The sequence below is a fragment of the Thunnus thynnus genome, chromosome 2, assembly GCF_963924715.1.
Source record: "Thunnus thynnus chromosome 2, fThuThy2.1, whole genome shotgun sequence".
In the NCBI taxonomy this organism is placed as follows: domain Eukaryota; kingdom Metazoa; phylum Chordata; class Actinopteri; order Scombriformes; family Scombridae; genus Thunnus; species Thunnus thynnus.
In genome coordinates, this window is record NC_089518.1 from 23,582,613 (window position 1) to 23,609,107 (window position 26,495).

At 38.7% G+C, this 26,495-nt stretch overlaps 1 protein-coding gene across 2 annotated transcripts in view; it reads left to right on the forward strand.

Annotated features, from left to right (window-relative positions):
- frmd3 (FERM domain containing 3) overlaps positions 1-26,495 on the forward strand; it is a 56,599-nt gene that overhangs the window by 5,852 nt on the left and 24,252 nt on the right. The window contains exons 2-9 of one of the 2 annotated variants that reach the window (XM_067611938.1): positions 9,690-9,794; positions 11,108-11,150; positions 15,420-15,501; positions 18,607-18,704; positions 20,727-20,850; positions 22,876-22,963; positions 24,695-24,783; positions 25,631-25,694. In XM_067611938.1, the coding sequence (XP_067468039.1) occupies positions 9,690-9,794; positions 11,108-11,150; positions 15,420-15,501; positions 18,607-18,704; positions 20,727-20,850; positions 22,876-22,963; positions 24,695-24,783; positions 25,631-25,694 (693 nt within the window). The remainder of the gene's footprint in view (positions 1-9,689; positions 9,795-11,107; positions 11,151-15,419; positions 15,502-18,606; positions 18,705-20,726; positions 20,851-22,875; positions 22,964-24,694; positions 24,784-25,630; positions 25,695-26,495) is intronic. The other variant, XM_067611947.1, reaches the window with a different exon arrangement.

Here is a 26,495-nt window from a genome sequence, read left to right on the forward strand (position 1 = left end):
TTGTTTAAATGGTTTAAATCCCTTTTTTTAACAATAAATTGTTGTCTGCATCGTGGTGTATTGTGGAATATAACTTCTGCCACATGTGATTGGAGATTCTGTTGCGCTGCATTTAATTCAATACTTTGTTTCCTCAGGATAATCCACTTAGCATCAATACTGTTTTCTAGGGTGTGCTGGGTAAATATATTAAAAAACAAACAATAGAACAATTAAAACACATCAAACAGTAGCAACAGTCTGCACAGTCGTGTTTGTATTTTTAGCATCAGCCCAGAAATATACACTCTGCTTGCTATCTATTTCAGATTTTACAATTACCGTTTGAAGCAAACAGCATGTTTCCACACAACCTCCAACATCAAGCATCACTTTGTAGCATCACTTCAATCACATCTACAAGTATGGAGAGGAAATTGTAGGTATCAACGTCATCTTTGAAGCCGAACATTATATTCAGCATAGAATGTTCTTTGTGTGTGTGTAACTACGTCATCGTCATTGTCTGAGTGTGCATATATGATGTATTAAGCCTTTGACGCACACACCATTACCCGCTACATCTTACTGTACATCAGAAAAAATGAGAGCGAGGCAGAGAGTACACACAGGCCTAGATGCTAATTTATGTCAAAAACAAACAAACAAACAAACAGGTTCACACTCATCCTCTTTTTCCTTTTTTGTTTGTTTTTTTTTACACACAAACACAAAGAGCCTCCTTCTGCTCTGACATGGATTGTTTGTCTGCCACAAAAACTTGAACATCCTGTGGTGCAAAGATAAGACAGCTGTTTCAATGCTCCAAACATGTGCACACACTCAGCTGGTGCAACGGCGATGTTGCGGCTACAGTCATGCACAGCACTCCTCTTTCTCTCTCTCTCCTGCCATCCTGCGAGTTAGTGTCCAGCTGTACGCAGAGTGATGAACATCCATTATAATAGAAACTGGTCCTGCTCCATATATTGATAATTTATGGCTCTACCTCGAAGCTTATTAGGCTGTGTGCCCAGCCATGAACCTGGTGTGTGTGCGTGTAGGTGCACATGACATGTTTTATATCATGTGTGTTCATGTATGCATGCCTTTGTGCCCACGTATGTGTGTGTGTGTGTGTGTGTGTGTGTGTGAGTATTGCAGTTGATGATAAGGTAATTGGTTTTTCTCCTTCCACACAGGGACAAGGTCACAGTCACCGTAGGTTGAGTGCTACTCACAGGGATGTCAGGGATTATCCATTTGATATATATAAATAATTACAACAAGTGTATATTGATGTACAGTAGCTTCTTAAATTTATACTGATATCATCTGTTCCAACTTCACTTTATCCCATGTAGACAAAGATATTAACAAAATATATAATTAATATAGGAAATGAACACTGATCACTTCAATGTATAGCAGGAACAGTAAAGATATTATTTAAAAAATTAAAAAATAAAATAATAAAATAAAATAATTAAGCACAAATTACAAAGCAAGAAGGACTCTAAGTGGCACAAGAACAAGATCGATTTAAAACAGAAACAACATAACACAAAACATCAGCTGGGAAAAGCGAGGGAATTTTTTTTTTTTTTCGGAAAATGCTAAGTCATAAGTCTGTTTTATTTATATGGCTCAAAAGCACATATGTGCCTCAAAGGCTTTACAATCTGTTCAAGATACGTCACAGATAGGATAAGGAAAAAAATAAACAGGAAAAAGGGGAGAAACCTCGGAAAGAGCAGCACATGCAGTAGATGTTGTATATATATTACATAATAGACAGAAATAATGATTGTAATTTTATAAAATGGAGAAACAGATTGATAATATAAGGTGAATAAAGTGCAAGCACATATGAAGAATGCAGATCATATCACTGGGATGTTCTAATATTAAGAGGTTAAGTGTCCAAACTTAAATGAAATCTGTGATATTTAGTCTCCTTTTCTCGCCATGTTTTGATGACCATAAGTCTGTAGCTCCAGGCAAGAGTCCATTACTGCTGTGGGTCAGTGATTGAAGAGGTTAAACTCAACATACTCTGTTATGCAGCTCATGAGATCAATACTACACTGGAGCTGTGTGGGTTTCAGTCTGATAAATTACATCCTGCCTTGTCTTTTCACACTGCTTCTTTCAATTTTCCCTTTCAGATACAAAACAAAGACAGCATGGATTTACAACTCACCAACCATTTACTGATAAATGCTGTGATGATGGGAGGTTACTACAGAGAGGGATGGTGTTGAGGTCAAACGCGTCTTTCCAAAGGTTTCTCTCCTTAATATAAATTGGATGCGCTCCATAATTCAGCTCCCCGACTGGAAGTGTTTGATCCCCTGCTTCTCGCTTCCTCAATCTTGTACTCACGGTAGCCTCAGAGGATGATTTGTATTTCAATCCTGCCTCTCTAGCTCACTTTTAAAATCTGTTTTAAGATTATTACTTTGCACACTTATCCAGCTGTTTTTTAAAGGAGTTTAATCTTTGAAATTGCCCAAACCACACTGACCCGCCGCTGGAACATCACAAACTCATGCTGTACGGTCAAATATTGTTCAAACTGACTGAACTTTGTGGAAATGTGTGTAAAATGATGCACAAGATATCTATAATATTTCCTTTTGGTGGAATAATGCAGCCATAAGAACATATGGTGTTAGGTTTGAATATTTCTCTCAGTGTAAACGACATATAACTTCAAAAGCTGGAACAAGCCAACGGAGAATATATGCTTATGATTCAGTCAGAGTGTGGAATAAGATGATTTAAAATGAAATCAAAGGGTAAAAGTGGATGCTAACTGGATAGAAGGGTCATGTGTATGAAAAATGTGCTTGGAAATGTGTTTCAGTAGAGAAAAGAAGAGAGGAGGAAAGGGTTTTAGCTCACTTTTTATCTTCTGCATTGCTTTTCCCACACCCAGCATCCAGCACATTGATTTGTCTCTGTTATATCCTGGTCAAGCCTCTGGATCGATCCATTCATTGGCTCGAGGGGTTGACTTTAGGGTGGTGAATACAAACTGGCTTTAGAAATACTGGCGCTGTTAATAACAGGAGAACAATGTTGTCACACATGCACAAAAGCCTGCTTACACACTCGCCTTAATTGGCAAATAAATTGGCAAATTGGTCCACTAGCATCTTAAAGCTCCATTTCCCTCAAGAGTAGCAGTAGTGACAACAGAGAAAAGCCATGGATTAGTGTAGCATTTGTCTTAACGCCAGGCACTAGGCTTTTAAATTGGTTTGTGTGGAGGTAAAGAGGAGCATATCATTATCTTTAAAGTCTCACTACTCTCTCTGTCTGTCTCCGCTCCGTCGCTCCTTCCCTGTGTGTGTGTGCAGATAGGAGTGTGTGCTCAGTTACCTCGTTTAAGGAATTTAACGCTCTTTCACCTCACAGTGTTTCAATCTCGGCCAGTTAGGTATGCCGTGTCATGAAATGAATCACGTTGAAGTCGATGAGGACCAGTCATAATTGAGCTGGCATGCATATTAATTAAACAACAGGCGGTGTTTAACTGGGCCACGGAACCCAGGGTCCTAGTGCTTGACTCGTAGTTGTCACAAAGTCTTGAGCTGTGTTGATGATTGTAGGTCGGAAGATGTTCTACACAGGCTTAAAATTAGTTTAATACTTGGTAATCTATATGTTGTTTTATCATTTAATCTGATCACCTAATTTAGATTAACGTTAGTTCCCTGCTGATCTTTGAAAAACCCAGAGTGTTATTTAACAACACTGACTGCTGTAAGATATTTCTAGAATAAGAAACACTTCATTCCTCTGCACGACAGAAGATTTTTAACTTGTTTCCCAAACTGTGAATCTTATGTTCTAATCCAAAGATGGTAACTGTAAATTTCTTGCTGTTGACTGTATGATGTGAACCAGTATTTTGGGATTTTACTATCAGTTATACTTATCTACATTTTCCGTCATTATCTTCCATGATTTTGTGTTTTCATACACAGTAATGCATTTATATCTTTCTTGTGTCGCACAAAACAAGCAAGGAGATAGTATTTCATTCCTGGCTACCATCTTTGTTTGCAGTAGGAACTCGAGTTGCAGCTTAAATATCCTCAAAGCAGCTATAATCAATATTTTTTATAATGACAATGTATCAAATGACAATGTGTAATGTCAGAGGCGTCTGATGAACCTACAGAGAATTATCACCCAATGCTGCAGCTCCCCTCGGCTTTACAGAGCTTAATAGTGAGTTTCAGCTCATTGTTTAGCTGTCCGGCTGCAACTTTTACAGTTTTGGTTCACTCTCACTGCTCTCATAGCTTTGTTTTTCGGCTGCAGCAGGCAGCCGGTTTAAGAGAAAAAGTTCTAAAAACCCACTGTACACCACCTGCTCAGCATCAGAAACAAACAAAAGTTAGCGACTTGCTGGTGAATTTAGTGGAGCATTTAACAGCTAAAGATATTTTTCTCAGGAGTTGGTAGAGAGCAAAAACAGAGCTAAAAGAGAGTGAATATTGGACCTACATTCAGCAGGTAGCCAGAAACACGACTCCAAATAAATGATAATGTTGCTTCGTAACTGCTGTTCCCTAACGTCAACTTATAAGGTTATGATACGACTGTTCACAACTTGTTTCCACTTCCCTCAAAGTGGCCAAAAAAATCAGTTAAGTATCCTGAAAATACCTCAAAATCAGCAGTAAGTGTTGTTAAAGAGCCTTCTGGGTTTTTAAAAAATATGCAAGGATATATCTTTCAGAAGAACTTGTGCTTAGCTCTGTGACTGGAATTTAATGATAAGAGGCACAACCTGGGGTATGGAGTGTATGGAGGTCAAAGCTAACAGAAGTTTTTTGTGAATTCAAGACACATGTAGGAATGAATAATTAATTGTATACTTGTTTTTATATTTGGCTTGCTGATGGTTTTTCTGTTTTCTCGTTCTATTTTTGTCCGCTCGGATTGCGTCTGGACTCGGCTGGCTGCAGAAAGGTTGTTTTATCTCGGAAAAAAACGTCAGAGGACGGAGAGACACACTCGAAGACACACACGTCAAAGTGCACTTTGCTTCTGCTAAACTGAATACACTCTACACAGAGGCTCTGTTCAAAGTGTGTGTATGTGTCTGTGTGTTCAAGCGAAGCAGAGAGAAGAGCACTGTGCCATCATTAGGTGAGATCATGTAGAGACAGGATGACCGGGTTAATTTTTAATGCCCAGCCTTTGGATACATAAAATATGTATTCAGCCCTTGTTGGACATGACATAGACTCTTTATATCTCTCCTCCTCACTCTGTCTCTTCCTCTCTGCCTTGCTCATCTTAGTCAATCTTCCGATCTTTCCTTTATTTACTCCTTTTTTTTTTAGCTCTTTCTTTCTCTCTTTCAGTCTCTCTGCGTGTTTGGCCCTGGTTCACTCTCTGTCTGGTCTGTTCTCTCTCTTCTCTCTCGGCATCAGTCCGCCTCTCACGAGCGTCTGCCCTGAGAACCAGACAGAGGAAAGGTGTCGTTTGATGATCTGGCTAGAAACATCTCGCAGCGTGGCTGTTTTCATTCTGTTTCCTCTGTTTTTCTCCTCCCTCAGTGTGTGTCTATGTCTGTCTGCTCTTCAGATTTAACAGCTTAGTAACACTGTTGTCACGGATCAGCCGAAAATCCTAAAGAGATGTAGACAGACACACGCAAACCCACAAACACACAAACACTGATAGAGACATGCAGCTTACATAGACGACAGGTTTTTTTACCTGACTCACACACACACTACAGGCAGGTCAGCACGAATACACCGATGATCACAGCTACACCCACAGGGACACGCGCTGGTTTCACAGCTTACTTGTGCCACAGTGATATAACAGTAAACCTGAACCAGCCAATAGGGACATCATGTCTCAGAGATCACCCACAGCTGATTGTTGCCGCGGTGATATAACAAAGGTCAGCAGGGACATCCCCCTAACTGTGCAGTTTTTATATACACATAAATAAATATAAATACACCAACGTTGTTTTTTTGAGTCTGACATTCTACCAGAAAAATGGCTGAGCAACTGGGAACAATGGTTAATTAAATATTGATATGATAATGTGTACTGTGAAGTGTGTATGTGCGGTTAGCCTATATATGAACTCCTTCTGTGTATTGTGTATTGTGTACTTGTTTTATATTTAATTTGTCTTCATTGTTCGTTGCATTGACCTGAATTTGTTAGCTGCTTTTATAATAGCGTGCCCCTTCTACAATTACTGAACCTGTGTTTGCCCTGCTTGGGGTTCTCAAATACAAGTCTTAGAGCTCCGCTTTCCAAATTTTCACCGCATCAAAGGTCAAGTAAGGGAGCCTTAAATAATTAAATATTAGCACAAAAACTCCAGAGCTCTATACGTGAACTGCATTTCTATTAATTGGAGAAGTGACACCTTCGTTGTGTAACCAAGTCCTTAAACTTGAGCATAAAAGGTGCGACAGCCAGACAGAGACACTGGTGTAAATGTTCATTAATGAGTTCTTCACTGTATTCATCATTGAAAATGTAATTGATTTTACAATTATTCATCTGGAAGCTTGACTTCAACTGGTTCAGTTTTCTGGTTTGTACCTCCATAGTTTTGTTCTAAATGGGCTTGTTTGGTCTTGCAGTGGTGTTTGTACGTTACCGCTCTTCAAATGAACATATACGCATGATATGTTCATCCTTAAACACATGATTTAACTGTCAACTTTTCTTTTTTTTGTAATTTCTAGTTTTTTGGTGGGGGGGGGTTTATAAAGCCATTTTACTTCATCAATTGGAGCTCCTTGCCAACTACGGCAACTAGCAGGTAGCTGAATGATGACAGGAGAGGTAATGCAATATAGATGTGTCAATCAGTCAATCTGGTTCAGGTGAAACGTTGTTCCCGGTCAAGAATAAGTTATTATTTGGCCCGGTTTCAGACTGGAGTCTGCCTGTTGAGTGTCTATGGTATAGGGTGAGTTCAGGTAAAGTGGGACAATTTTTGACAAATTGTGCTTTAGACTAGTATTAGTGTGTCAAATCCAACTTAAGTGATGTTTATTTAATTTAAATAGATCCTTGACTAGATGCCTGCAATTAAATAATTTTTTTTAAAAGTATCTTAAATTAAATTATAGCCAAATTAACTTTCAGGTTGAATGGGACACTTCTGTTGGTAAAGTGGGACAGTATTTTATACATGAAACTCATCATGCATGTGAGTAAAAAATTCTAGATATGTATTAATATCATTCACTGTATATACATTTATATACAGTCAATGAGTCACACATCTACTTTATTTTATTTATTTTTTCAGTAGTTATGATGTAGTTGGAGGAAATAGACGTTAAAACAAAATGTGAATACAATTAATTAAACATGAACATTAAAGATTAATTAGCACATATCTGCTATTTTTACTGACTGTGCTGTTTAGGTTTTTACAATGTTTGAGTCGTTCTGTAGCTGTGACATTTACAGGAAATGTTTAGCTTTTTTTGTGGCTATGTTATTAACACTTACAGTGTACTGTAATTACCGCAGTACACTGTTTACTGAGAAATGGAGCATGACTCACCAAGAAATGTAAGGCTGCTCTGTTTTGCTTGTTGCCTTGGTGATAGATTACTGTGTTTACCAAACATAACATATGTACAGTGAATAACACACATGCTGCAGTCACAACTGACCGGGGTTGTGCAAGGTGCTGCTGTGAGAAGCATCGTACTGCAGTCATGATGGACTGATTCGGTGAAGTTAGCGATGCTTTGCTGCTCTTGGATTCTTCCTTTTAGGTATTTTCTTTGTGTGAAGAATGACTGCACTACCACTACATTTAGAAATTCTTTTTTTCCTCCTTACTAACATCTGCAGACACATAGGTTATTCAAGTAAAAGCTCAACCTCAGATCTTTCATTCAATTACTTCTCTGTAATCAGCTACGGCACTGGTTCACAAATGGATAAATCTGAGGGGTCACAAGACAATTACAAAGATAACAAAGAGCTAAATATATTTCTGTTGCACCAATTTATATTTATTTTTTCAATTTTTTATATCAATATAGTTTTTTCTGGGGGAAATTTTGGATACTTCCAACAGGCCTCAAAAACCCTTCAAAAGAAACAATCAGAGAAGAAAAACTCTGGGTGATCTGCTCATAACTCCTCATAAATCCACACTAAGATCAGACTCTGTTAGGAGTGGTCATACTGTCAGTAGATACTGCTTCATTTGGCTTTACCTTCGTTTTGACAAACCGCCTGCCTTGGCAGAAGTGCTTGAAGTGCCTTTCTACTACAACCATTCAACTGTTAAGTCAGCGTCTGTCAATCACTGACCCTATGGTGCGTTTCAGCTGCAAATTACTGCATGTAGAATTTGCGAACAAAGCCAGTGACTAAATGTCCTTAGCTTGCTTGCTGAAGAAGAAAAAAACATACCAACCACTGCTGAAATGGCATGCCCACCTCTATTGGACAGAAGAGGAAACAACAGGGATGTGAGGTGCTTTTCTGCTCAAAGTGTATCATAATACAATCATTCTCAGCTGAGAGTGAAGCACAGGGAAAGGAAACACTTTTACCAGAAAAACACGAGGCATATTGAGTGTAAAAGAAGTGTGTAAAATGCTCCACAGTCAATGGAAACAACCAGGACAGGTGTTCTGTGTGTTTAGAACAAACCACACATGATAAGGCTTTGTTAGGTTGTTTGAATACATAAAAGAAGTGATCAGTTGTCATGGAGACCTCTTGTGATTTTATGGCATACCGACATTAGAGCTGATTGGCAGTTTTACTTGTTGTTTTACTGACAAACTGTGTGTGTGTGTGTCTGTCTGTCTATGTGTGTTGATGTGTGTGTGTGTCCGTGCGGCAGTAAGTAAATCACAGCGAAGGGCAAACGGACGATTTCCTACTGAATCAATCAGTCCTGCTTAACTGAGCACAAACTCCACCTCCATCAGCAGGTTATGGAGCAGTTATAGGAAACACACACTTGTATGCACATAAACACACACACACACACACACACACATATTCACAAGACTTGAGGGAATACATCATGCATATCATATAACAAAATGGCAATCTGATGAACGCTGACATCTTTAATCGATAGGTTAGGAAGGTAAGAACGGAGAGTGTATTTGTTCAGAGTCAGTGTGTGTGTGTTTACTGTAAATAACCAAACAACATAAATGAATATTCAGTTTTATGTCACAGCTTAATGTACATAAATATGAGAGTGTTATTTTGTGCTCAGCTGCACACACACTCTAGTCTGCCTTGTGTGTGTCTGTATGTGATGAGTAGATATTGACTGAGGAGCAGGTAATAAATGCAGAGCGATTATTGATCTCTCTATGTCTCTGCACTGTGTTTATGAACTGCATATGGGTTATATTTACCGGCTGGATGTGACCCATAGCAGATACACTATATCATCACCAAGAGGTCTAAATATTGCTGACATATTTCTTCCCACTAACATGGTTCACCCTCATAAAACTACGTCTGCATCACAGAAATGTTGCCCAAGAGGCGACTGTTTGCTTTGATGCAGCGGGTATCAGAAGCAGCTGAGAGGTTTATGGGATTTGTCAGCATTGACCGAAAGTGTTTTTTGATCAGAGTGCTTGGAACACAAAAGAACTTCCCGGATTGAGGTTTTTAACGTGCTTTGTGTTTTTATTTCGTTACAGAGAGACACCAAAGGCCAGTTCCTGTTGGATCATGTGTGTAACCACTACAACCTACTCGAGAAAGACTACTTTGGTATTCGATATGTGGATCCTGAGAAACAGAGGGTAACCACTGCATGACTATTCTGTTATTCATACATATTTCTGATTAATTGATTAATTGTTTAGTCCATAAAATGTCAAAAAAGAGTGAAAAATGCCACAAAGTGATGTCTTCAAATTGACAAACAGTCCAAAGATATTCAATTTAAAATTATATTAAACAGAAAAAAACAGCAAATCATCATGTTCAAAAAGCTGGAAGGGTTTGTTATTTGGCTTGATGTTAGGTATAAATGATTTACTGAAAATCAGGACTGTTGATGAGTAATTTCCTTTGGTTGACTAATTGATTACTTGATCTAATCAACTGTTAACAGTCATGTGCATCTCAGTCCGTGATCATAATCTGGAAGCCTCCAGTCTCTTGATTGTAGCCTGAGACAAAAACACATTTGTTGGGACACATTTGAAAGGAAATAATAATCATTTGTGTTATCTCCCTCTGTCATTTTGTCTATGACAGAAACTCTATTTGTCAACACATACAGTAAATGACGCAAATGTTTCCCCTTTAAAAAAAATACACTACAAACCTGCACATAATCACAGTAGAAGAACAAAAATAAAGAAACTGATTAAGCATTCAAAGAGGAAACAGCTCCACTGAGTCAGCGTGGCCTAAATGGGAAAGTTGGATATTAGTCAGGGAGCAGTCGGCACAGTACGTTACAAGTTCAAGTGACAAATAATAACAAGATCAGCCTCCATATTTCTGACAGCCCACACACAGAAGGGACCAGACGCTTTGTCTCAACAGAAGCTCAGCTGGCCTCAAGCTGTATTTAAAATGCAAAACGAGACTGAAATAACAACAAACAAACTCTAGCAAGAGGTGTTACAACACAGAGGGCGTGAGTACAATACAGTGGAGTTTTAAAAAACATACAATAGAATAAAGGCTCTTAATTATGTGGTAAGGTATTTTAAAACTGCAGACCAAAACTACAAAGTATTCATAGACATTATAAATACTTAAAAGTCCGTCCAGCGGAGCCAAGACTTCATATATTATAATATAATGTCCAAAAAAAGAGAAACATATTCAATGATGCATTTAGACACATGTAATTTTATGATGTAAACTTTCTTATATTTTCAATTGTTTTTAATTCACTGACGTTGCCTTGCATTGCTAAAGTTAAAGTGATGTGTCATTCAATTATGAGAAATATGAGGAGATTTATGATTTGGAAAATCTGGTGAACCACTTGAAACTGTGACATATTCCTCTTATCTGATCTCCTCTGAGAAGTCAACATCCTTATTTTAGAGTAACATTTAACTTGTTACGTCTTCTCTGTCTGTCTCTCTCTCAGCACTGGCTGGAGCCCAATAAGCCCGTGGTGAGGCAGATGAAGTGTAAGTGTCCCTTCTGCTTCCTTTGTGTATGCCATGCATGTGTGTGTGCACATTATTTGTGTATATCTGTGTGTTTATGCCTTGCATGCAGTAGTTTAGGCAGTAGCGGTCTGTCTTCGGCTCCCAAAGGGCCAAGTGTCAGTGAGAAGGGGTCAAGCTCTACAACAAACAGACAACACCACAGGGACTCTAACGCACATAGGGTCATAATCATACACGCAACAGTGTTACTGCCAGTTAGATATACATGAAATACATCTAGCATATGCATATATAATATAGCCTATTGCATAAAAACTGAGTATGAAATAGAAATAACTATAAAGAAGTTCACTCAAATACAAGTTTTAAGGTCTTAGGAGCCCACTATATCTGCAAGACATAGTGCTCACATTACCATTAGCGACAGAGCCAGACAGTGTCGGACAGCAATTTTTTCTGAGAAAACACCACAGGGAGGCAAACAGAGACACAACAAAGACAGACAAAGTGACAAGAGTGGAGGTTCTCATAAACACAGCAAACTGCCAGAGGGACAAGTGTCCCAAAAAGGAAATAAACTAACACACAAAGTGAAATACGCAGACATGGCATCAGAAAACAAGCTCAAAACAGAGAGATCAATTGTCAAACATGTACACAGGCTGCTTTAATTGGATATCCAGGCCAACCAGTGTTTGTTTTTTTCTACATCAAGGGAAATTACCTAACACCAAGCCTTGATGCTACACTATTATACCTGTGAGTGCCATCGATTGCCATCGCCACAGAAAGGATGCAGGTTACACTTGAGCATAAATTGTCCCTTGACCATTGTCACAGTCTTCCTGCTTCTCTGCAGCTGTTTTTCCTTACCCTCTATCTATGCTTCTGTCACTGACAGGCTCATAGTAGATAAGACCCGCCTTTTTGACATTCTGCAACCAATCAGTATGAAAATAAAAACCATTTGACTGTGACACAAGTAATCAAACATCATAGCACTTGAATTGACCAATCAGCTTCAAAAATACCCATGCAACATTACCTTTAAAGTGACTTATGAGTGACATTTCATGCTGGAAGCAAGAATTATAGCCCTTCAGGGCAGGAAAAATTGGAGGAACAAAGAAGGTTGATGCTGTCCATACTTAATAAAAACTAAATTTCACTTCATTTGGCAGTTACCTTTCAAACAAGCATTTACTGAAAGAAAACAAAATCAAGAAGAAATATTTTACATGGTAACCAATGCACCTTGACATCCTCTTCTTCTACCTCTTGTGTGGTATCTATTGTAAAAAGATGGCCTTAACCTTTGAATTTTATGTATTGATACCTAGAACCTTACTGTACTCGATTTAAAAGAAAATCTTCTTTTAAACTTCACTGATGCAAAATAACTGTGTAATCAGCACAGACTGACCCAAGAGAATAAGATTCATTACTAAGAACTTTTTATATTAACATCTTTTATAACTTTCTTTCTTTTATTCCTTCCAACTCTGTAATATTTGTGTCTTTCATTCTGTCTCATTCTTTTCCCCTCCATTTCTCTCTTCTCTGTCTTGAGTTTGCTCAGCCCTTTAACGACTGTCCCGCTATAAATTAATAAAAGGAGCTATTAGTGGTGCATTCTGCTTCATCAGAACATGTGCAAGAGGACAGGAGGAGGAGGGAGGATGAGGAGATCAGAGAAAATTAGAATGAGAGATGGAGATGAAGGAGGGGAGAAAGGAGGGGGGACAAGAGTGTTAAAGAGGAAAATGTGTGAGGGGCTTATTCAGAGTGGAGAGAGAAGAGACTGTGATAGATAAAGTAGCTAAAGAAGGAAAGTCAGATTAAGGAAGAAAAGAGGAACAGAAGAAGAGAGGAGAGACATGTTGATATGAGAGAGTCTGACAGAGTGAAACGAAGAAAAAAGAGAGAAGGGAGAGCGATGGAGGGCGAGTGGTGGATAGATCTGAGTTGTACTGACACATCAGTTCCCCCTGTGGCAGAATTTATTCTCAAATTAGGACGTGTGGTGTGTTTTATTTTCTCTTTGTGCATCTTTTTATATATATATGTAACACTTCCGTGTGTGTATGTGTGTGTGTTAGTCAATTCACTTTCTCTAAAATGTTTTCAAGAAAGCATCTTGGTCCCTTAAGCCTGAGCAAATAAGCAGCTCAAGTTTTTTGGAAGCGGGTGGGAGGATTGCGTTTTTCATATTGCTCAGCATGTATTATGTAGATGTGTGCTGTTTTTCATAGCGGGATAATACCGCTGAGGATCACACCATTAAAGTCAGAATGGTGAGGGCCACTCTGTAAAGATTTCTGGTCCCATGTTGGATGTTTCTTCCTCCTCCTCTGCCATGTTGATCATCGTCCTCCTCTTTTCCTTCTTAGAATAATTTGAGATTATTTTGTATCTTCTTTATTGCACCATCTGTCTTCTGTGAAACTAATCCACGTCAGATTCTTGTGTTCACACTCAGAATAACATGCGTACATGACTCAATTTCACACATTAACTTAACGTACAGCCAAATTACCGCCTGTAGTGCCTGTGAACAAGACGGAAATAATAATTGAAGCTGGAGGGTGAAGCAGACGTGGACACCTTGGTCAGTCAGGGCAGGGAGAGGAGCCTCCAGGCCAGGACAGGGTGTTACTAACACATTTTGACTGCTTTCTTAGCTGGAAGTGACGAGTGGGAGAACAAAGAAGAAGGAGCACATGACCTTGTATTATCAATATTGTTGTATATGGAGAATGTGAAATACTGTGAATCGCAGCGACATCAAAAAATGCATTTAATTGCTCTGCCACCTATCTGACTCCTTTCACAGGCTGCACCGATGGATTTTAAAACTTTTAAGCTGTTGAAGCCTTAATTAATGATCATTGTGAGTGCCAGGTGTCAGCGCTCTGTCAATTTCATCATTTAACCTTATTAGAAAGCAAATTCTGCTCCCTGTTTTATAAAGTCTGACATGCACAGTCATCGAATGACAGGACGTCGAGTTCCTACCCTTTAATTCCTCTGTGCTCGCATGCTGTAGTCGATGTATGTGAAGCGTTTCGCTGAATATTCATTTATTTAACAGCTGGCATGAATAAATGAAAACTGAAAATATAGCGAGGGCATGCTGGTCTGATTATGAAGGTTGTAAGAGTGTTTTTCTTTTAAGCCTCTTTTATTCCAGTCGCATCACAAGAGTAAAAATAATTTTATAGACTGATCTGATATGAGAAGGTTGATCTCCTCAATAACCTACTATTGACTTTTTCACAGTGTTTCTTTGTTGGTGACACAATATGCACATTTCCCTCTCTCACTGTGTTTTACCTTGTGCTGCTGCAGTCTTTACATTAATCTAATGGCATTCAATTCAGACTTGTGCCATGTTGAAAGTTATATGGAAATGTTACTATGTCTGCCTTAGTAAGATTACCTTTGTGACTTTTATATAAAAGTGGCCTGGGTGCTTATTCAGACATGCTACATACTGTAGATAATGCAGATGTGTTTACTTCATTGTGTGATTGTGTGTGTGTGTGTGTGTGTGTGTGTGTGTGTGTGTGTGTGTGTGTGTGCGTGCATGTGTGTTTATATGAAATTTCAAATTTTGTGAGATATGAAAAACCCCAGGAGGCAGTTTAATCTCTCATTGTCCTTTAGTTTGAACTCCACAGCTTGTCACTGACTCTGTGTGTGTGGATGTGTGTGTGTGTGTGTGTGTGTGTGTGTGTGTGTATGTATTACAGTGCATGTTTTGTATGTATGTGTGTTACCATACATATTTAAGTACAATTCTAAGCTCAGATCCTCCCACAACAACACACACTCGCTGTCAGAAATGAAATGCTTTAGGACTCAGATCAAAGGAAAAGAAACAGACCCCAGTTCAAGTGAGGCGGTGTGTGTGTGTGTGTGTGTGTGTGTATGTGTGTGTGTGTGTGTGTGCGTGTGTGTGTGTGTGTGTGTGTGATGAGTAATTACTGTAATTATCAAATGACTAATCAGTATTAGAGGCATACCGATTTCTTTTTTTGTCTCCAACTTCTTTTCCTTCTCTCTCTTCTTTACATAACCCTCACAGCTCTGCTCTCCTTCTCTCTTATATTCATTCTCCTTTTTTCTCCTCCTCTCTTACTTAAAACAGTACTTTCCCTTCTCTCATATTTCTCTCATGTCTCTCTGCGATCGCAAATTATTTTCTCTCTCCTCACTTTTCTCTCTTGAAACGTCTGCTCTCCTCCAAACTTTCCTCTCATACTTGTGTGTCTCTCTTGTCTTCAGCAGCTGAGCAGCCCTACACTATGTGCTTCCGGGTCAAGTTTTATCCCCACGAGCCAATGAAAATCAAGGAGGAGCTCACAAGGTAAAAGCGAATACACACGACAGATGTTTTAAGAGTGAGGAGGGAGGGATAGAGAAGATCAAAAGACTTTGCATTTCTGTCGTTTGAGTATTACTGTCATAGTTAATTACTGTAACTCAATTTTACTCAGAAATGTAACATACCTGACACAAAATATACAAGTTTTAGTGACAATGACTCCAATATTAGCTCACCAATAATGTCATAACGATCTATGTGCCTCCCTCTCTTTAACATTTAGCAGTCTGCCAAAATATCTGTAAAATCTTTCTTTATTATTTTATGAAATCATTTACACATCACATCTTCACAAGTTGATTGGTACCAAGGTGACGCACTGTGCCATAATGTATGTACTGTCCCCCATAAAAACATTTCTTCCACCAAACATGTTTTTTTGTTTTCTGGTGTGTAGTGAGCATTGCAGCCACACAGGACTGCTATCCTGGCATAGAAATGTAGTATTTTTTTAACATAACTCTTACATTTTGTAAAGTTTAGAAAGAAAAACTTAAGAAAGAAAATTGAACAATTAACCTGTATTGTATTGCATTGCAGATACACATGTAATGATTTCTTATATAGTTTGAACAATTTTTTTCTTGAACAATGTAAGAAATACAATTGATATGAATAACTTTACTTAAGTCCAGCTTGTGATGTGATTTTATAGTCACACACACAAACACACAGAAACATCTTCTCTCAGATGTAGTGATAATTAGAGATGCTAACTCAGCAGGGACTCTGTTTTCATGTTCTCTGTCCCATCTGAGCTGCCATGTGTCAGCGTCTCTGCTTTTTCTATCGACAGCTATCTCTCTCTTCCCTACCTTCATCCCATCTTGCTTTCTCTCTCTCCTCCCTCCTGTCCAGATCTCACCCGTTTTCACTCCCTCTGTCCATAGTTTCAGCCCTAAGGTGTCTCCTCCTTCCCTTCTGTCAGTCTCTCTCTGTCCTTCATCACAGCTCCCCCTTGTCCCTCGTGTGTCTCTCTAGCTCTCTCAGCTCATGTTGCCATATCTCCCTGTTCTCTTAGCTTTTATTACTTAAAGTTGTTTTGTACATCATCAGTGTTATAAAAGCTCCCTTACAGTCTGTTTCCAACCTTCAATTTCCCTTGAGATCTTCGGTTTCTGATAAGTCTCAGTTTATCAGGCTCTCTTTGTTATCTATCTTTTTTCACCTTCTTCTCATGCTCTCACATTTCTACCATATGAAAGCACTGTGTTTTTATGTTGTTCTCCTGTTAGTTTCCTTACCTTGTCTTAAAGAAAACCTTGAATTACCTTGTCTTTTCTCTCTTCTCACCATAACACCAGCAGTCTAAACATTACTTTGGAGTGGGCATAAAATTAATTTAAAGTTGAGCTGAGTTTGGAAAGTTTAGAGCATACTGCAGTCAGTGTTGAATTTTATAGCCCTCGGTGTTAAGTGTTTTCATAAAAATCTCCAAAATTGTACACTATGCTGTGAGCTGTTTGTGCTCCAGATTGCAGGGTGTAATGTGAAGTCTGCCAGTAACCTCATCAACTTCACATTTTCCCCCAAATATCAAAAAAGAGGAAAATAAACAGCCCAGAATCCTTAGAAATGACTTCCATACTGGATGATTACAAACCTCACAATGTACGTCCAACACAGGAAGGAGTAGTACCTATTATGTAGCGAGGCAGAAAGGAGGGGTGTGGGGAGTCCAGTATGGGTGTGTAGTGTGTCTGACTTTCATACAGCACTGATATTGCAGAACACATTGGCACTGAAGGTTATCTGGGGTTTTGCAGAATAAATATCAATATTGATGATCTTGTCTGACGAAAGGTTTCCAAAAAAAGTCACAGTTTAAAAGTGGTTTGCACTGATGTAACCTGCTCAGTGATCCCATAGTGAACAGTCAAAGTACTGCTGACCTGAACAAAATGAGCCTCACATTGTAAATGACAATGGCAATAATGAACCACAGACTGAGAGCAGATGAGACAGAGGGAGAGAAGAAGAAAAAAAGGCAGTGAGAGAAACTAACAGGAAAAAAATATATATGGTTAAAGAAAGTTGGGAAAATGGTACCTGTCAAAGAAAGCGTTTTATAAAAATCTTCATTTTTTTTAGCCATTGTGACAGCTTTGAGTGCATTGCTTAAACAAGAACAAATGAAATACTTGATTGTACTGCCTGTTACCTGAAACAGTAACAGTGTGAAAGATGCTGTAACTGTAAGAGTAAATAGAAGACGAGCGGACAGAGAGAAGAAGAGTTCTGCATGTGACAAAGAAGAAAACAGAGAAAAACAAAAATTACAACTGGGAGAGTCATTTAAATATGTTTTTTTAGATCAGTTTATGCGGCCACAGACCAACTCTATAAATAAAACTGTTTAGCCACAGCAGCAGGCTTTTCGCTCCATTCAATCTTTCATGCTTTCCTTCCGCTGCTTCCTTCACCGGAGTTCAAAAACAAGTTTAATGAGTCTGTCGACTCTGTGGCGTGAGTGGCCGAGGTCTCCTCTGGAAACTCATCAGTATCCATGGCAACAAATGTCCCTAGTTTCAGCGCCACTGTCATTTCTCGTTTCCTTGGCAACACGAGACAAATCAGCATGTCAGCAGCATGCCGTAACTTTCCTCCATTGAAGTCGTTTCCATAGTAACTACAGCGCCGGTCCCTTCTGTATGGTAAATGTTTCTATTGCAATACTCTTGTTTCTCTAATCTCTAATTTCTCTAAAGGACTGAGACTGTGTCGGTTTTATGGATTTTAGCATCATCTGGAAAATATTGAATGAGCTGATGAGACAACAACACTGATACTCATTTATGATGTGTAACTTTACTTTATTGAACACTAACATCCTGTAATTAAAGCTCATTTTACAGAATAACTCTTTATTTGATTAAGTCATGATTGAAATAATGCTATTGAAATATTTTGAAGCCATACAATTGATCCAAAACGAGTAAAAGATTCTTTATTTCATTAATGGTTTACCTTTAAAAAGTCTCTGGTGGAATTCTGTCATTTAAATTTGATATGAATTACAAAGTTTTTTCTTTTCTCCTTCCCTCCTCTCTATACGCATGTGTGTGCTTGTCGTGTTTGTGTGTCCAGGTATCTCCTGTACCTCCAGTTGAAGAGAGATATCTACCATGGCCGTCTCCTCTGTCCCTTCGCTGAAGCTGCCTATCTGGGTGCCTGCATCGTACAGGGTGAGGCCTGTCGTGAATTTGATTTAGAAACACTGATATATATTAGTGATGGAGCATGTTATGGGTGAATCCCAACTCATAATGATTATATTTGATATTTAAGATTCACTCAGAGGAGAATTTTTCTCATAGAGCAGCTGAACACAGTCTCCGGATATGAGTCAGCTCTTCCTGTTTTTGTTTTTTGTCTGTCTGTCATTCTGGTTTTGCTGCACTTTCATCATACTTTGGACACAATACACTGACATAACTTGTGTAGTTTACAGTAGTTGATGTATACATGACAATAGTGATCGGTCCTGACAGATTCATGAAATGAACCCTGCAAGCTAGTTAGGGCAGCCAAATTAAATCTGCCGCTTCACTCACATATCTCCAACATATATCCAGCTTTTAGTCATGGCAGTGATGTAGCCACACTGCTCACCTGAAAGCTGCTCTGTGCTGTCACTTGCTGCTACTGCTGCTGTTCATATAGCATTTAAAAAAACTCCACACTCCACACTCCAACAAAAACTCAGAAAAACTGCAGACTCTCAGTCATGTGGAGTCTGCAGCATCTACCTGTAGACTCTCAGTCTATGTTACGCTAGAGGAGAATTTAATATCATCTCTCCCTGCTTGTGCTGAGCCTGGTGCTTCCTTGTGTGGAGCCTAGACAGCAAACATCAGCGCTCCAGTTTCTACGTTCACATACAATCTATTCCAACAGTTGGCTGACTGAAATAGTTTGTACAATTATTTCACAGTTTTCAGTTCTTTAATTTTTAACATTTATGTATAAACACAACAGGAAAAATGTCAACTGACATCAGTTATGCCATCTCAGTTACAGATCAGAGTGCCACTAGACTAACCGTTCAACTCGGTCTCCCAGAAATTACGTTTATATATACAACTAACTAATTTCAAGTACGTTTTGCCAGAAACGTAATTCTGGCTGAATTATGTTTCCTATCAGCATAATGATAAAATGTTGTTAATAATGTATTTGGCAAGATGCAGAAATGTTGATACTGAACTTATGAGTGAATTTTTCACAGACAATGTAGTTAAACAATATCCATTAGAACAAACTGCAGCATCATTAAACTTTTTATGGTTATTTATGGTTATTATTTATGGTTATGGTTATTACTTTTTATGGTTTAGGCACTGACAGCACTTGGTTAAGTTTAGGGAAAGATCAGGGTCTTGGTGAAGACCAGAATAACTCTGATAGAGACCAGACTGACTAATTGTCTGACAACCAAACCAGTGACTTCATTTAACTGGTCTCTACCTCATTAACTAGCTTCATTCTAAGTAATCGGACTTAAGTTGAAATCCAACACCGCTGGATGTAGTATGTAGACCAGTGGGAAAAGGAATAAGAAAGATCAGTTAATTAGCAGCAACAGTTTATGTTGAATCACAGTGCGGAGCCACTTGCTTTAATATGGATTAAGAACGGAATTAGCCGAGCTGTATCATATAAATGAACCCTTCTGGCTGATATACAAATCACTGAACTGTGCTAACACTCTGTGATTGGCTTGTGTCCCCAGAGAGCGAGAGTGTGACTGGCTGAGTTATCTCCACTCGGAGTATCATTGGCTGCTCTGATTAACGAGGGCAGGTCCTGTCCCACTTTGTCAGGGTGTTGATTACAGAGCTGGAGAATAGGTTGAGGATTATTTTTTAATTAAACTCCAGGCAAGTTTTGATTTAACCTTTATTATGACTATGCTAATTAAGAACGGATTTAAAAGAGAAATTAATGTCTGTTAGGACTTTGTACAGGATTCAATAAGGAAAATATTTATCAATCAGCTCCTTATAAGTATATTCTCCCATGGAAACACTGATAAAATGAAAATGAAACCTTTATAAACTTTTGTCTGATCTCAAGCAACCAGCAAATTTGCTACTGATACAAATCTGTTAAATCAATACTGAAAAAAACAGCTTATACGTGATTTATAAAGCTTTTAACGTGTTTTTTTCGACCATTTTCACACTAATCCTGCCCTCTCCTTCCAGCTGAGCTCGGGGACTATGACCCAGAGGAGCATCCATCAGACTACATCAGAGACTTCAAACTGTTCCCTAAACAATCCCTCAAACTGGAGAGGAAGATTATGGAAATACACAAGAACGAGCTCAGGTAAAAGAGATTTGTGCCTTTGTTTCTTTGGGGGCTGTTTGTTGTCTGGAACTGCGTCTTTGTCATCAGTTTACTGTTTGATGTTGGCGACAGGCGTGGATGCTCGCTCCTGTGATCTGCATTTTCCGAACAGGCTGCAGAGACAATTTTTCACTCAGCAGACTAAAAGCACTTTCTCTCAGTCTAGCTGGAAACAAAATTGGATGATACCCAGAGTTGTGTGGGTCATTGTGATGCAGAATGTCTTTCAGTTTAGATTCAGGTGAAGGTAAATACAATCTGAAATTAATTTGCAGAGGAAAGAGCTTGGATGAAGGGTGAATGAATTATTTATTTCCAACTTGGAGAGGACATCTTGTAACCTGACGCGTCAGATGGTTTGTTACACAGAACCATCTGAGAAGTCGTCCTTGGAAACTATTTAGAAAAGGGCAGGCCTTTTCATAAAATATTTGGCAGGTGATTGGATGAACCATCTGTCTATGACCGTCTTACCTTGTAGGACGGCTTGATTCGCAAGATCACGCAAGAATCCTTACAGGACACTGATTGGTCCGAACCACCTGTGGTTTGGACACAAGCGCATAACTTGAAGTCTGTCGTGATCTTGCGAATCCAGCTGCCTTGCAAGGTGAAGTCATCTTACTGGTACTTAAGGATTTTCAGACGTTACATTTTGATTAGCACTGAGTAAAATAAGAGCTGGAGTCTTGTATTCTTGTTATAATCTTACTTTTGGTGTCTAAACCCAGTTCAAGAGAAGAAATTGGCTACGGAATAAAATGCAACACAAGGAGAAGAGTGGATAAGATTAATGCACCTAGATTATGTTGCATAAATGTGAAAAAGATTATAATGTATTGATATTAATGTCTCTCTCTTGGTCTAACTCTGCACAGACCATATAAGTTCATGATCACCTCCCTCTGGGGTGTTTGTGGTTATTTGTATCATAGCTGCAGCTCATGAATGATGCTGTGAGGTTGCGGCAATTATCAAACATCAAAGACAAATCCTTCATTTCCTACAAGGAGCACAGAGGCAGATGATGCCAAGTGCCCTCTGTCTGCCCCGGTGGGTCCGGCTGACAGGATTAACAGCATGTAGATAAGTACCGAGCTGTTGAGAGAGACTTCAGGTGATTTATGAAGGCATGGAGGGCACTGTGTGTGTGTGTGAGAGAGTTTATTTCCATAGTCAAGAAGGACGTTTATTTCTTTAACATTTTCCTCTCTGTGCATCTAGACAAATGTATGTGTGCACAACTTTAAAGTTGATTTATTTGTCTGGGGTCTTGATGAGTAGCAGCGTGCAGTTTCTTGACTTTGCAGCACTTAGACTAATGAGAAAGTAAACATCAACACTCCCACTAAATACTTGGCCTCTGTCAATGTCTCCTTCTGCAGACGATCAAATCTGGGCCAAATGTAATAAGTGTAATGAGTGTGAAATGCAGAAAAAATCTTTTAGAAAACCAAAGTTTTATAGGTTGCTAAAATGTCTTCTGCTGTATGTCACAACAAATTAAGGCACCACATACTGTTACTGACAGTATCTCAGCCACATGTTTCCCTGTTGTAAGTAGTTGAGGGAAGTGTTTCCATCCTCAAAGCCATGGATCTAGTTTAAGGTGAAATCATTCAGGGCCAGCTTGTTGTTTTCTTTTTTCCAAACATACAAAAAAAAATATAAGACTTATATAATTCATAGTTGACATGCAGACAGTCCTGCATGTTCAAACAATAATGAAAAAAATATAGAAACTAACTAATGACTTCCATTTTTAACTCATGGAGGAAATCCAAATTTAGAAGAAATCAATACAAAGTCATTACCATAACTGTAACTGTAGTCATAATCGATGACCCAAGGACAGAAACAGCATCAATGTGTCGATTTTTTAATACATCTCTCCTCTCCTCTCCTCTCCTCTCCTCTCCTCTCCTCTCCTCTCCTCTCCTCTCCTCTCCTCTCCTCTCCTCTCCTCTCCTCTCCTCTCCTCTCCTCTCCTCTCTTCTCTTCCAGGGGCCAGTGTGCTGCGCTCGCCGAGTTGAGCATGCTCCAAAGGTCTCACTCCCTAGAAACATATGGAGTGGACCCTCACCCATGCAAGGTAACATTAGCTGAGAAAGGAGACATTCATCCGGACTGGCTGTAAAACCTGGAGCTGACTTGAATATAAAATGATGAAAAAAATGCTTAATTGATAAGGTTCCTCTGATCAAAGTGATGCAAATCATTTATTTATGTAGTTGGCAACATAGGCACTATTTATGCCCCGATAATTTATGCCAATTCTGTTAAAAAAAAATTTAAAAATGTGTTGCTGCTGTAAAAGGCACCTTATATTTAAACCTTTGTCATGAATTGTTGTTTGTCTCCTTGTATGGCGTTGGCTCTAACCTTTAACCCCTATGAATGGACAAAGTCAGTGTGAACGTTGTGCTCATCATGTAATAATGAAACTTGAGGTTATGGTTATACTGGTTATTTTTACAGTTCATTACAGTTACAGTAAAATGAAGAAATTACACTTCATCTTGTTACTGTTAGTTACATGTTTTTAGTGTTTATCTGATAGTCAATGGTGATATTGTCCCAAGGCGTAAACTGTTTCACATTACATAACAAAACATTATTGATTAAAAGCATATTTACGTAGAAGTTCATCTAGATGAGTAAATTACTGCTAAAGTTGTTCAGGAAGGAAATACAAATTCAGGCTTCAAGGAGAGCATGACCGTGCTAATAACACACCATATACTCACCTGTCCTCTTCGCCCTTTGCTTCTTTGCCCTCAATTTGCATATTAAACGGGCGACTACACACATGATTAACTCTACAGCAGCCTTTCAGCAAGGGGTCAACAAGAGAGCAGTGACATTGCTCGAGGAAGGGTCAGTTTCTGGTGCTTGTTTAGATTTTCACCTTTGATGACACAAACAAAAGAAATCTGGTCTGCACAGAAACCAGCTGTTTCAGGAATCAATATTCTTATTGATTGGTCAGAGAAAACTATGGCTTCAGTAAGTCAATCTTTTGCTATTACAGTAACACTGGAAATCTTTAGTTAGTTAGTCAATCTACTGACCATCCTGTGTTCATCGGACACTGAGGTGCTTTTGTTCCTACTTTGATATAAGTACTGCTCGTGCATTTCTTGGTGTTTTTCGTGTACTATTAAGACTGAATCTGACACACAAAAACAATATTTAACAGCTCATTCTTGCCTTCACTCTGTTCATCCCCCACCCAGTCAAAGTGTGAAATAGGGACACCCTCTTATGGACAGGCGTATCAAAGCATGCTAAGCAGATTAACGAGATATTTAAATTCTAGCTGTTGGAGAGGATCCCCTTTATCTGCCCCACTCTTGTCAGAGAGGCTGTTTTTAATTTGGTTTGCTGGAAATGGAAACTGCAAAATCACGCCCCACGATCTGGGAGGATCCGGCATCACAGAGATGAAGCAGGGAAATGAACATAGAGAAGGAAAGAGAGTGAATTACAGAGATACACAGAGAGGAAATCTGGAGATAAAAAAACAACAACAGAGTGACAGGAGCATATTGTGTTCTGCTGTCACTCTGTAGATGTTATTGGTTTCATTTTGCCTCCTAATAGTCTTTATCGGCTTCATCAAGAGTCTACATGTTCTCTGTTTCCTCTGTCTTGACCTTGATGCCGGTTATTACAAATTGGGAGGTTGAAGTTTAAAATAAAAAAGTGATATTTGTGTAGGTGCCATTGTCATGGAGATTATTATTATTATTATCATTACAGTCCACCTGTATCCCATAATTCCATGTGCTGCCTCTCTCTGCGTGTGTTTGTGCGTGTGCAGGATTTTACAGGCTCCACAGCTTTTCTCGGGTTCACAGCCACAGGTTTTGTGGTCTTCCAGGGAAACAAGAGGATCCATCTTCTGAAATGGTAGAAATTTGTTCCTAAGTCATAATACAAATCTGTTAGCATGGAAATTATACCTACAGTATACATGAAAACAACATTACACTTCTCTCACTCCGTGTGTCATGTCAAATACAAGTTAATGTGATGTTTACAAGGAGCCATTTAAAATGAGTTTTGTAAAGAAGTAAATTGGTAATTTAATCTATTTAACTTTGATATTGTTGTTTGGATGTTTTTTTATGTTGTTTTTACTGATGGTTTACATGTGGGTATTTTTTTTACTGCATTTTAGTAATCAGTGCTGGTTGATTATGATGGGAGCAGAGTCATTTCTATGCTCTTATGGATGAAAAAATGGACCTGGGACACCTTCAAAAATGTTGCTTTTCAATAAGTTAAACTCACAATGAGGAAAAAAAACGATCCTGCTACCATAATTAGAAACAGGATACTGATCCATAATTTACTGTAAAGCAAGAAAGGATCATTCAATGTGTAAGTTGATGTTTAGAGAGATGTGAGAGGTATTTGAAATTTTGTTCACGACAAGGTACGTTGTTCTACTATGTAGTAAAAACTAAATATACACAGTTTTACAGAAAATAAATGCAATGAAATTTTCATAAAATATTGTTGGCATGTGTTGTAAAGTGATCACAGAGTTGTTAAATAAAAACAATTATACTGCACATTTATCCTATCCTGAAGAGTGAAGATTTTTTTTTGTTTCTGATCTTATAATAGAAATTTAAATCAGTATTATTACTAATGAACCCAGCTCTTAAGTGAAATTAATATTATCATTCAGCCTATTTAGACCCTGATTACGAGGATATTTTTTAAAGTCATAACACTGTTTTTTTTACAGGGCTGATGTCAGCAAGCTGAAGTTTGAAGGGAAAACCTTTTACGTCATTGGGATTCAGAAAGAGGTGAGTGCAGCGTCTTCCTGCATGCAGCAGCGTCTCCTCTAAAGGGTAAAGATGAAGAATAAAATGTGCTTTGTAGTTTCCTCCATCATGATGATGAATTGTGTAGTCTTTATGACACTAAAGTCATCATCATGTTGACCTGTTAAACCCCAACCTCTAACATTAGCGGAGTTCAGTACTTGTTATAGTTGCATATTGACTGTCTGTGTTCGTTTGGATTTAGTTTCATGTTAGTGACCTCTGAGTGTGCACTCTACATCCTTCTTTCTGTCTTTCCTCCTTCCTTCCTTCCCTGTTCCCTTTCTTCATCTGTGTAATGGTTACATCAGATAAATGTGCTATGAAACTGTACTGTTTGTCTATGTAATCCTGTCCACCATCACACACTGTATATGCGTGTCGCTGTTTCAGATCTCCTTAACAGGCAGGATTCACTGTAACAGGATGGTGGGTGTGTTTATAACCTCCTCACTCATACGGTATTATGTGTCGACTTGTTACCCAAATATAAGACTCCTTCTTTATACCAATAAAGGCCAAAATCTTTGCCAAATATAAGATATACGTATGACATAACTCGCAGAAACTGACGCAGATTAAAAGTTGTAATTATAACTAGAACAGGTGTCTTGCATTTGGGACACGTGTTTCATTTCCCCCCCGATGTTTGTCATCCTGTGCGGAGCTGTGGTAGATTCTGAGCAGCAACTTTGGTGCGTTATGCCTCATATTTGTGCATACTGCCTTCATTTTCAAAGGACTACAGCTGACTGTGTCTCACATCGCTGTTTGACTCACACA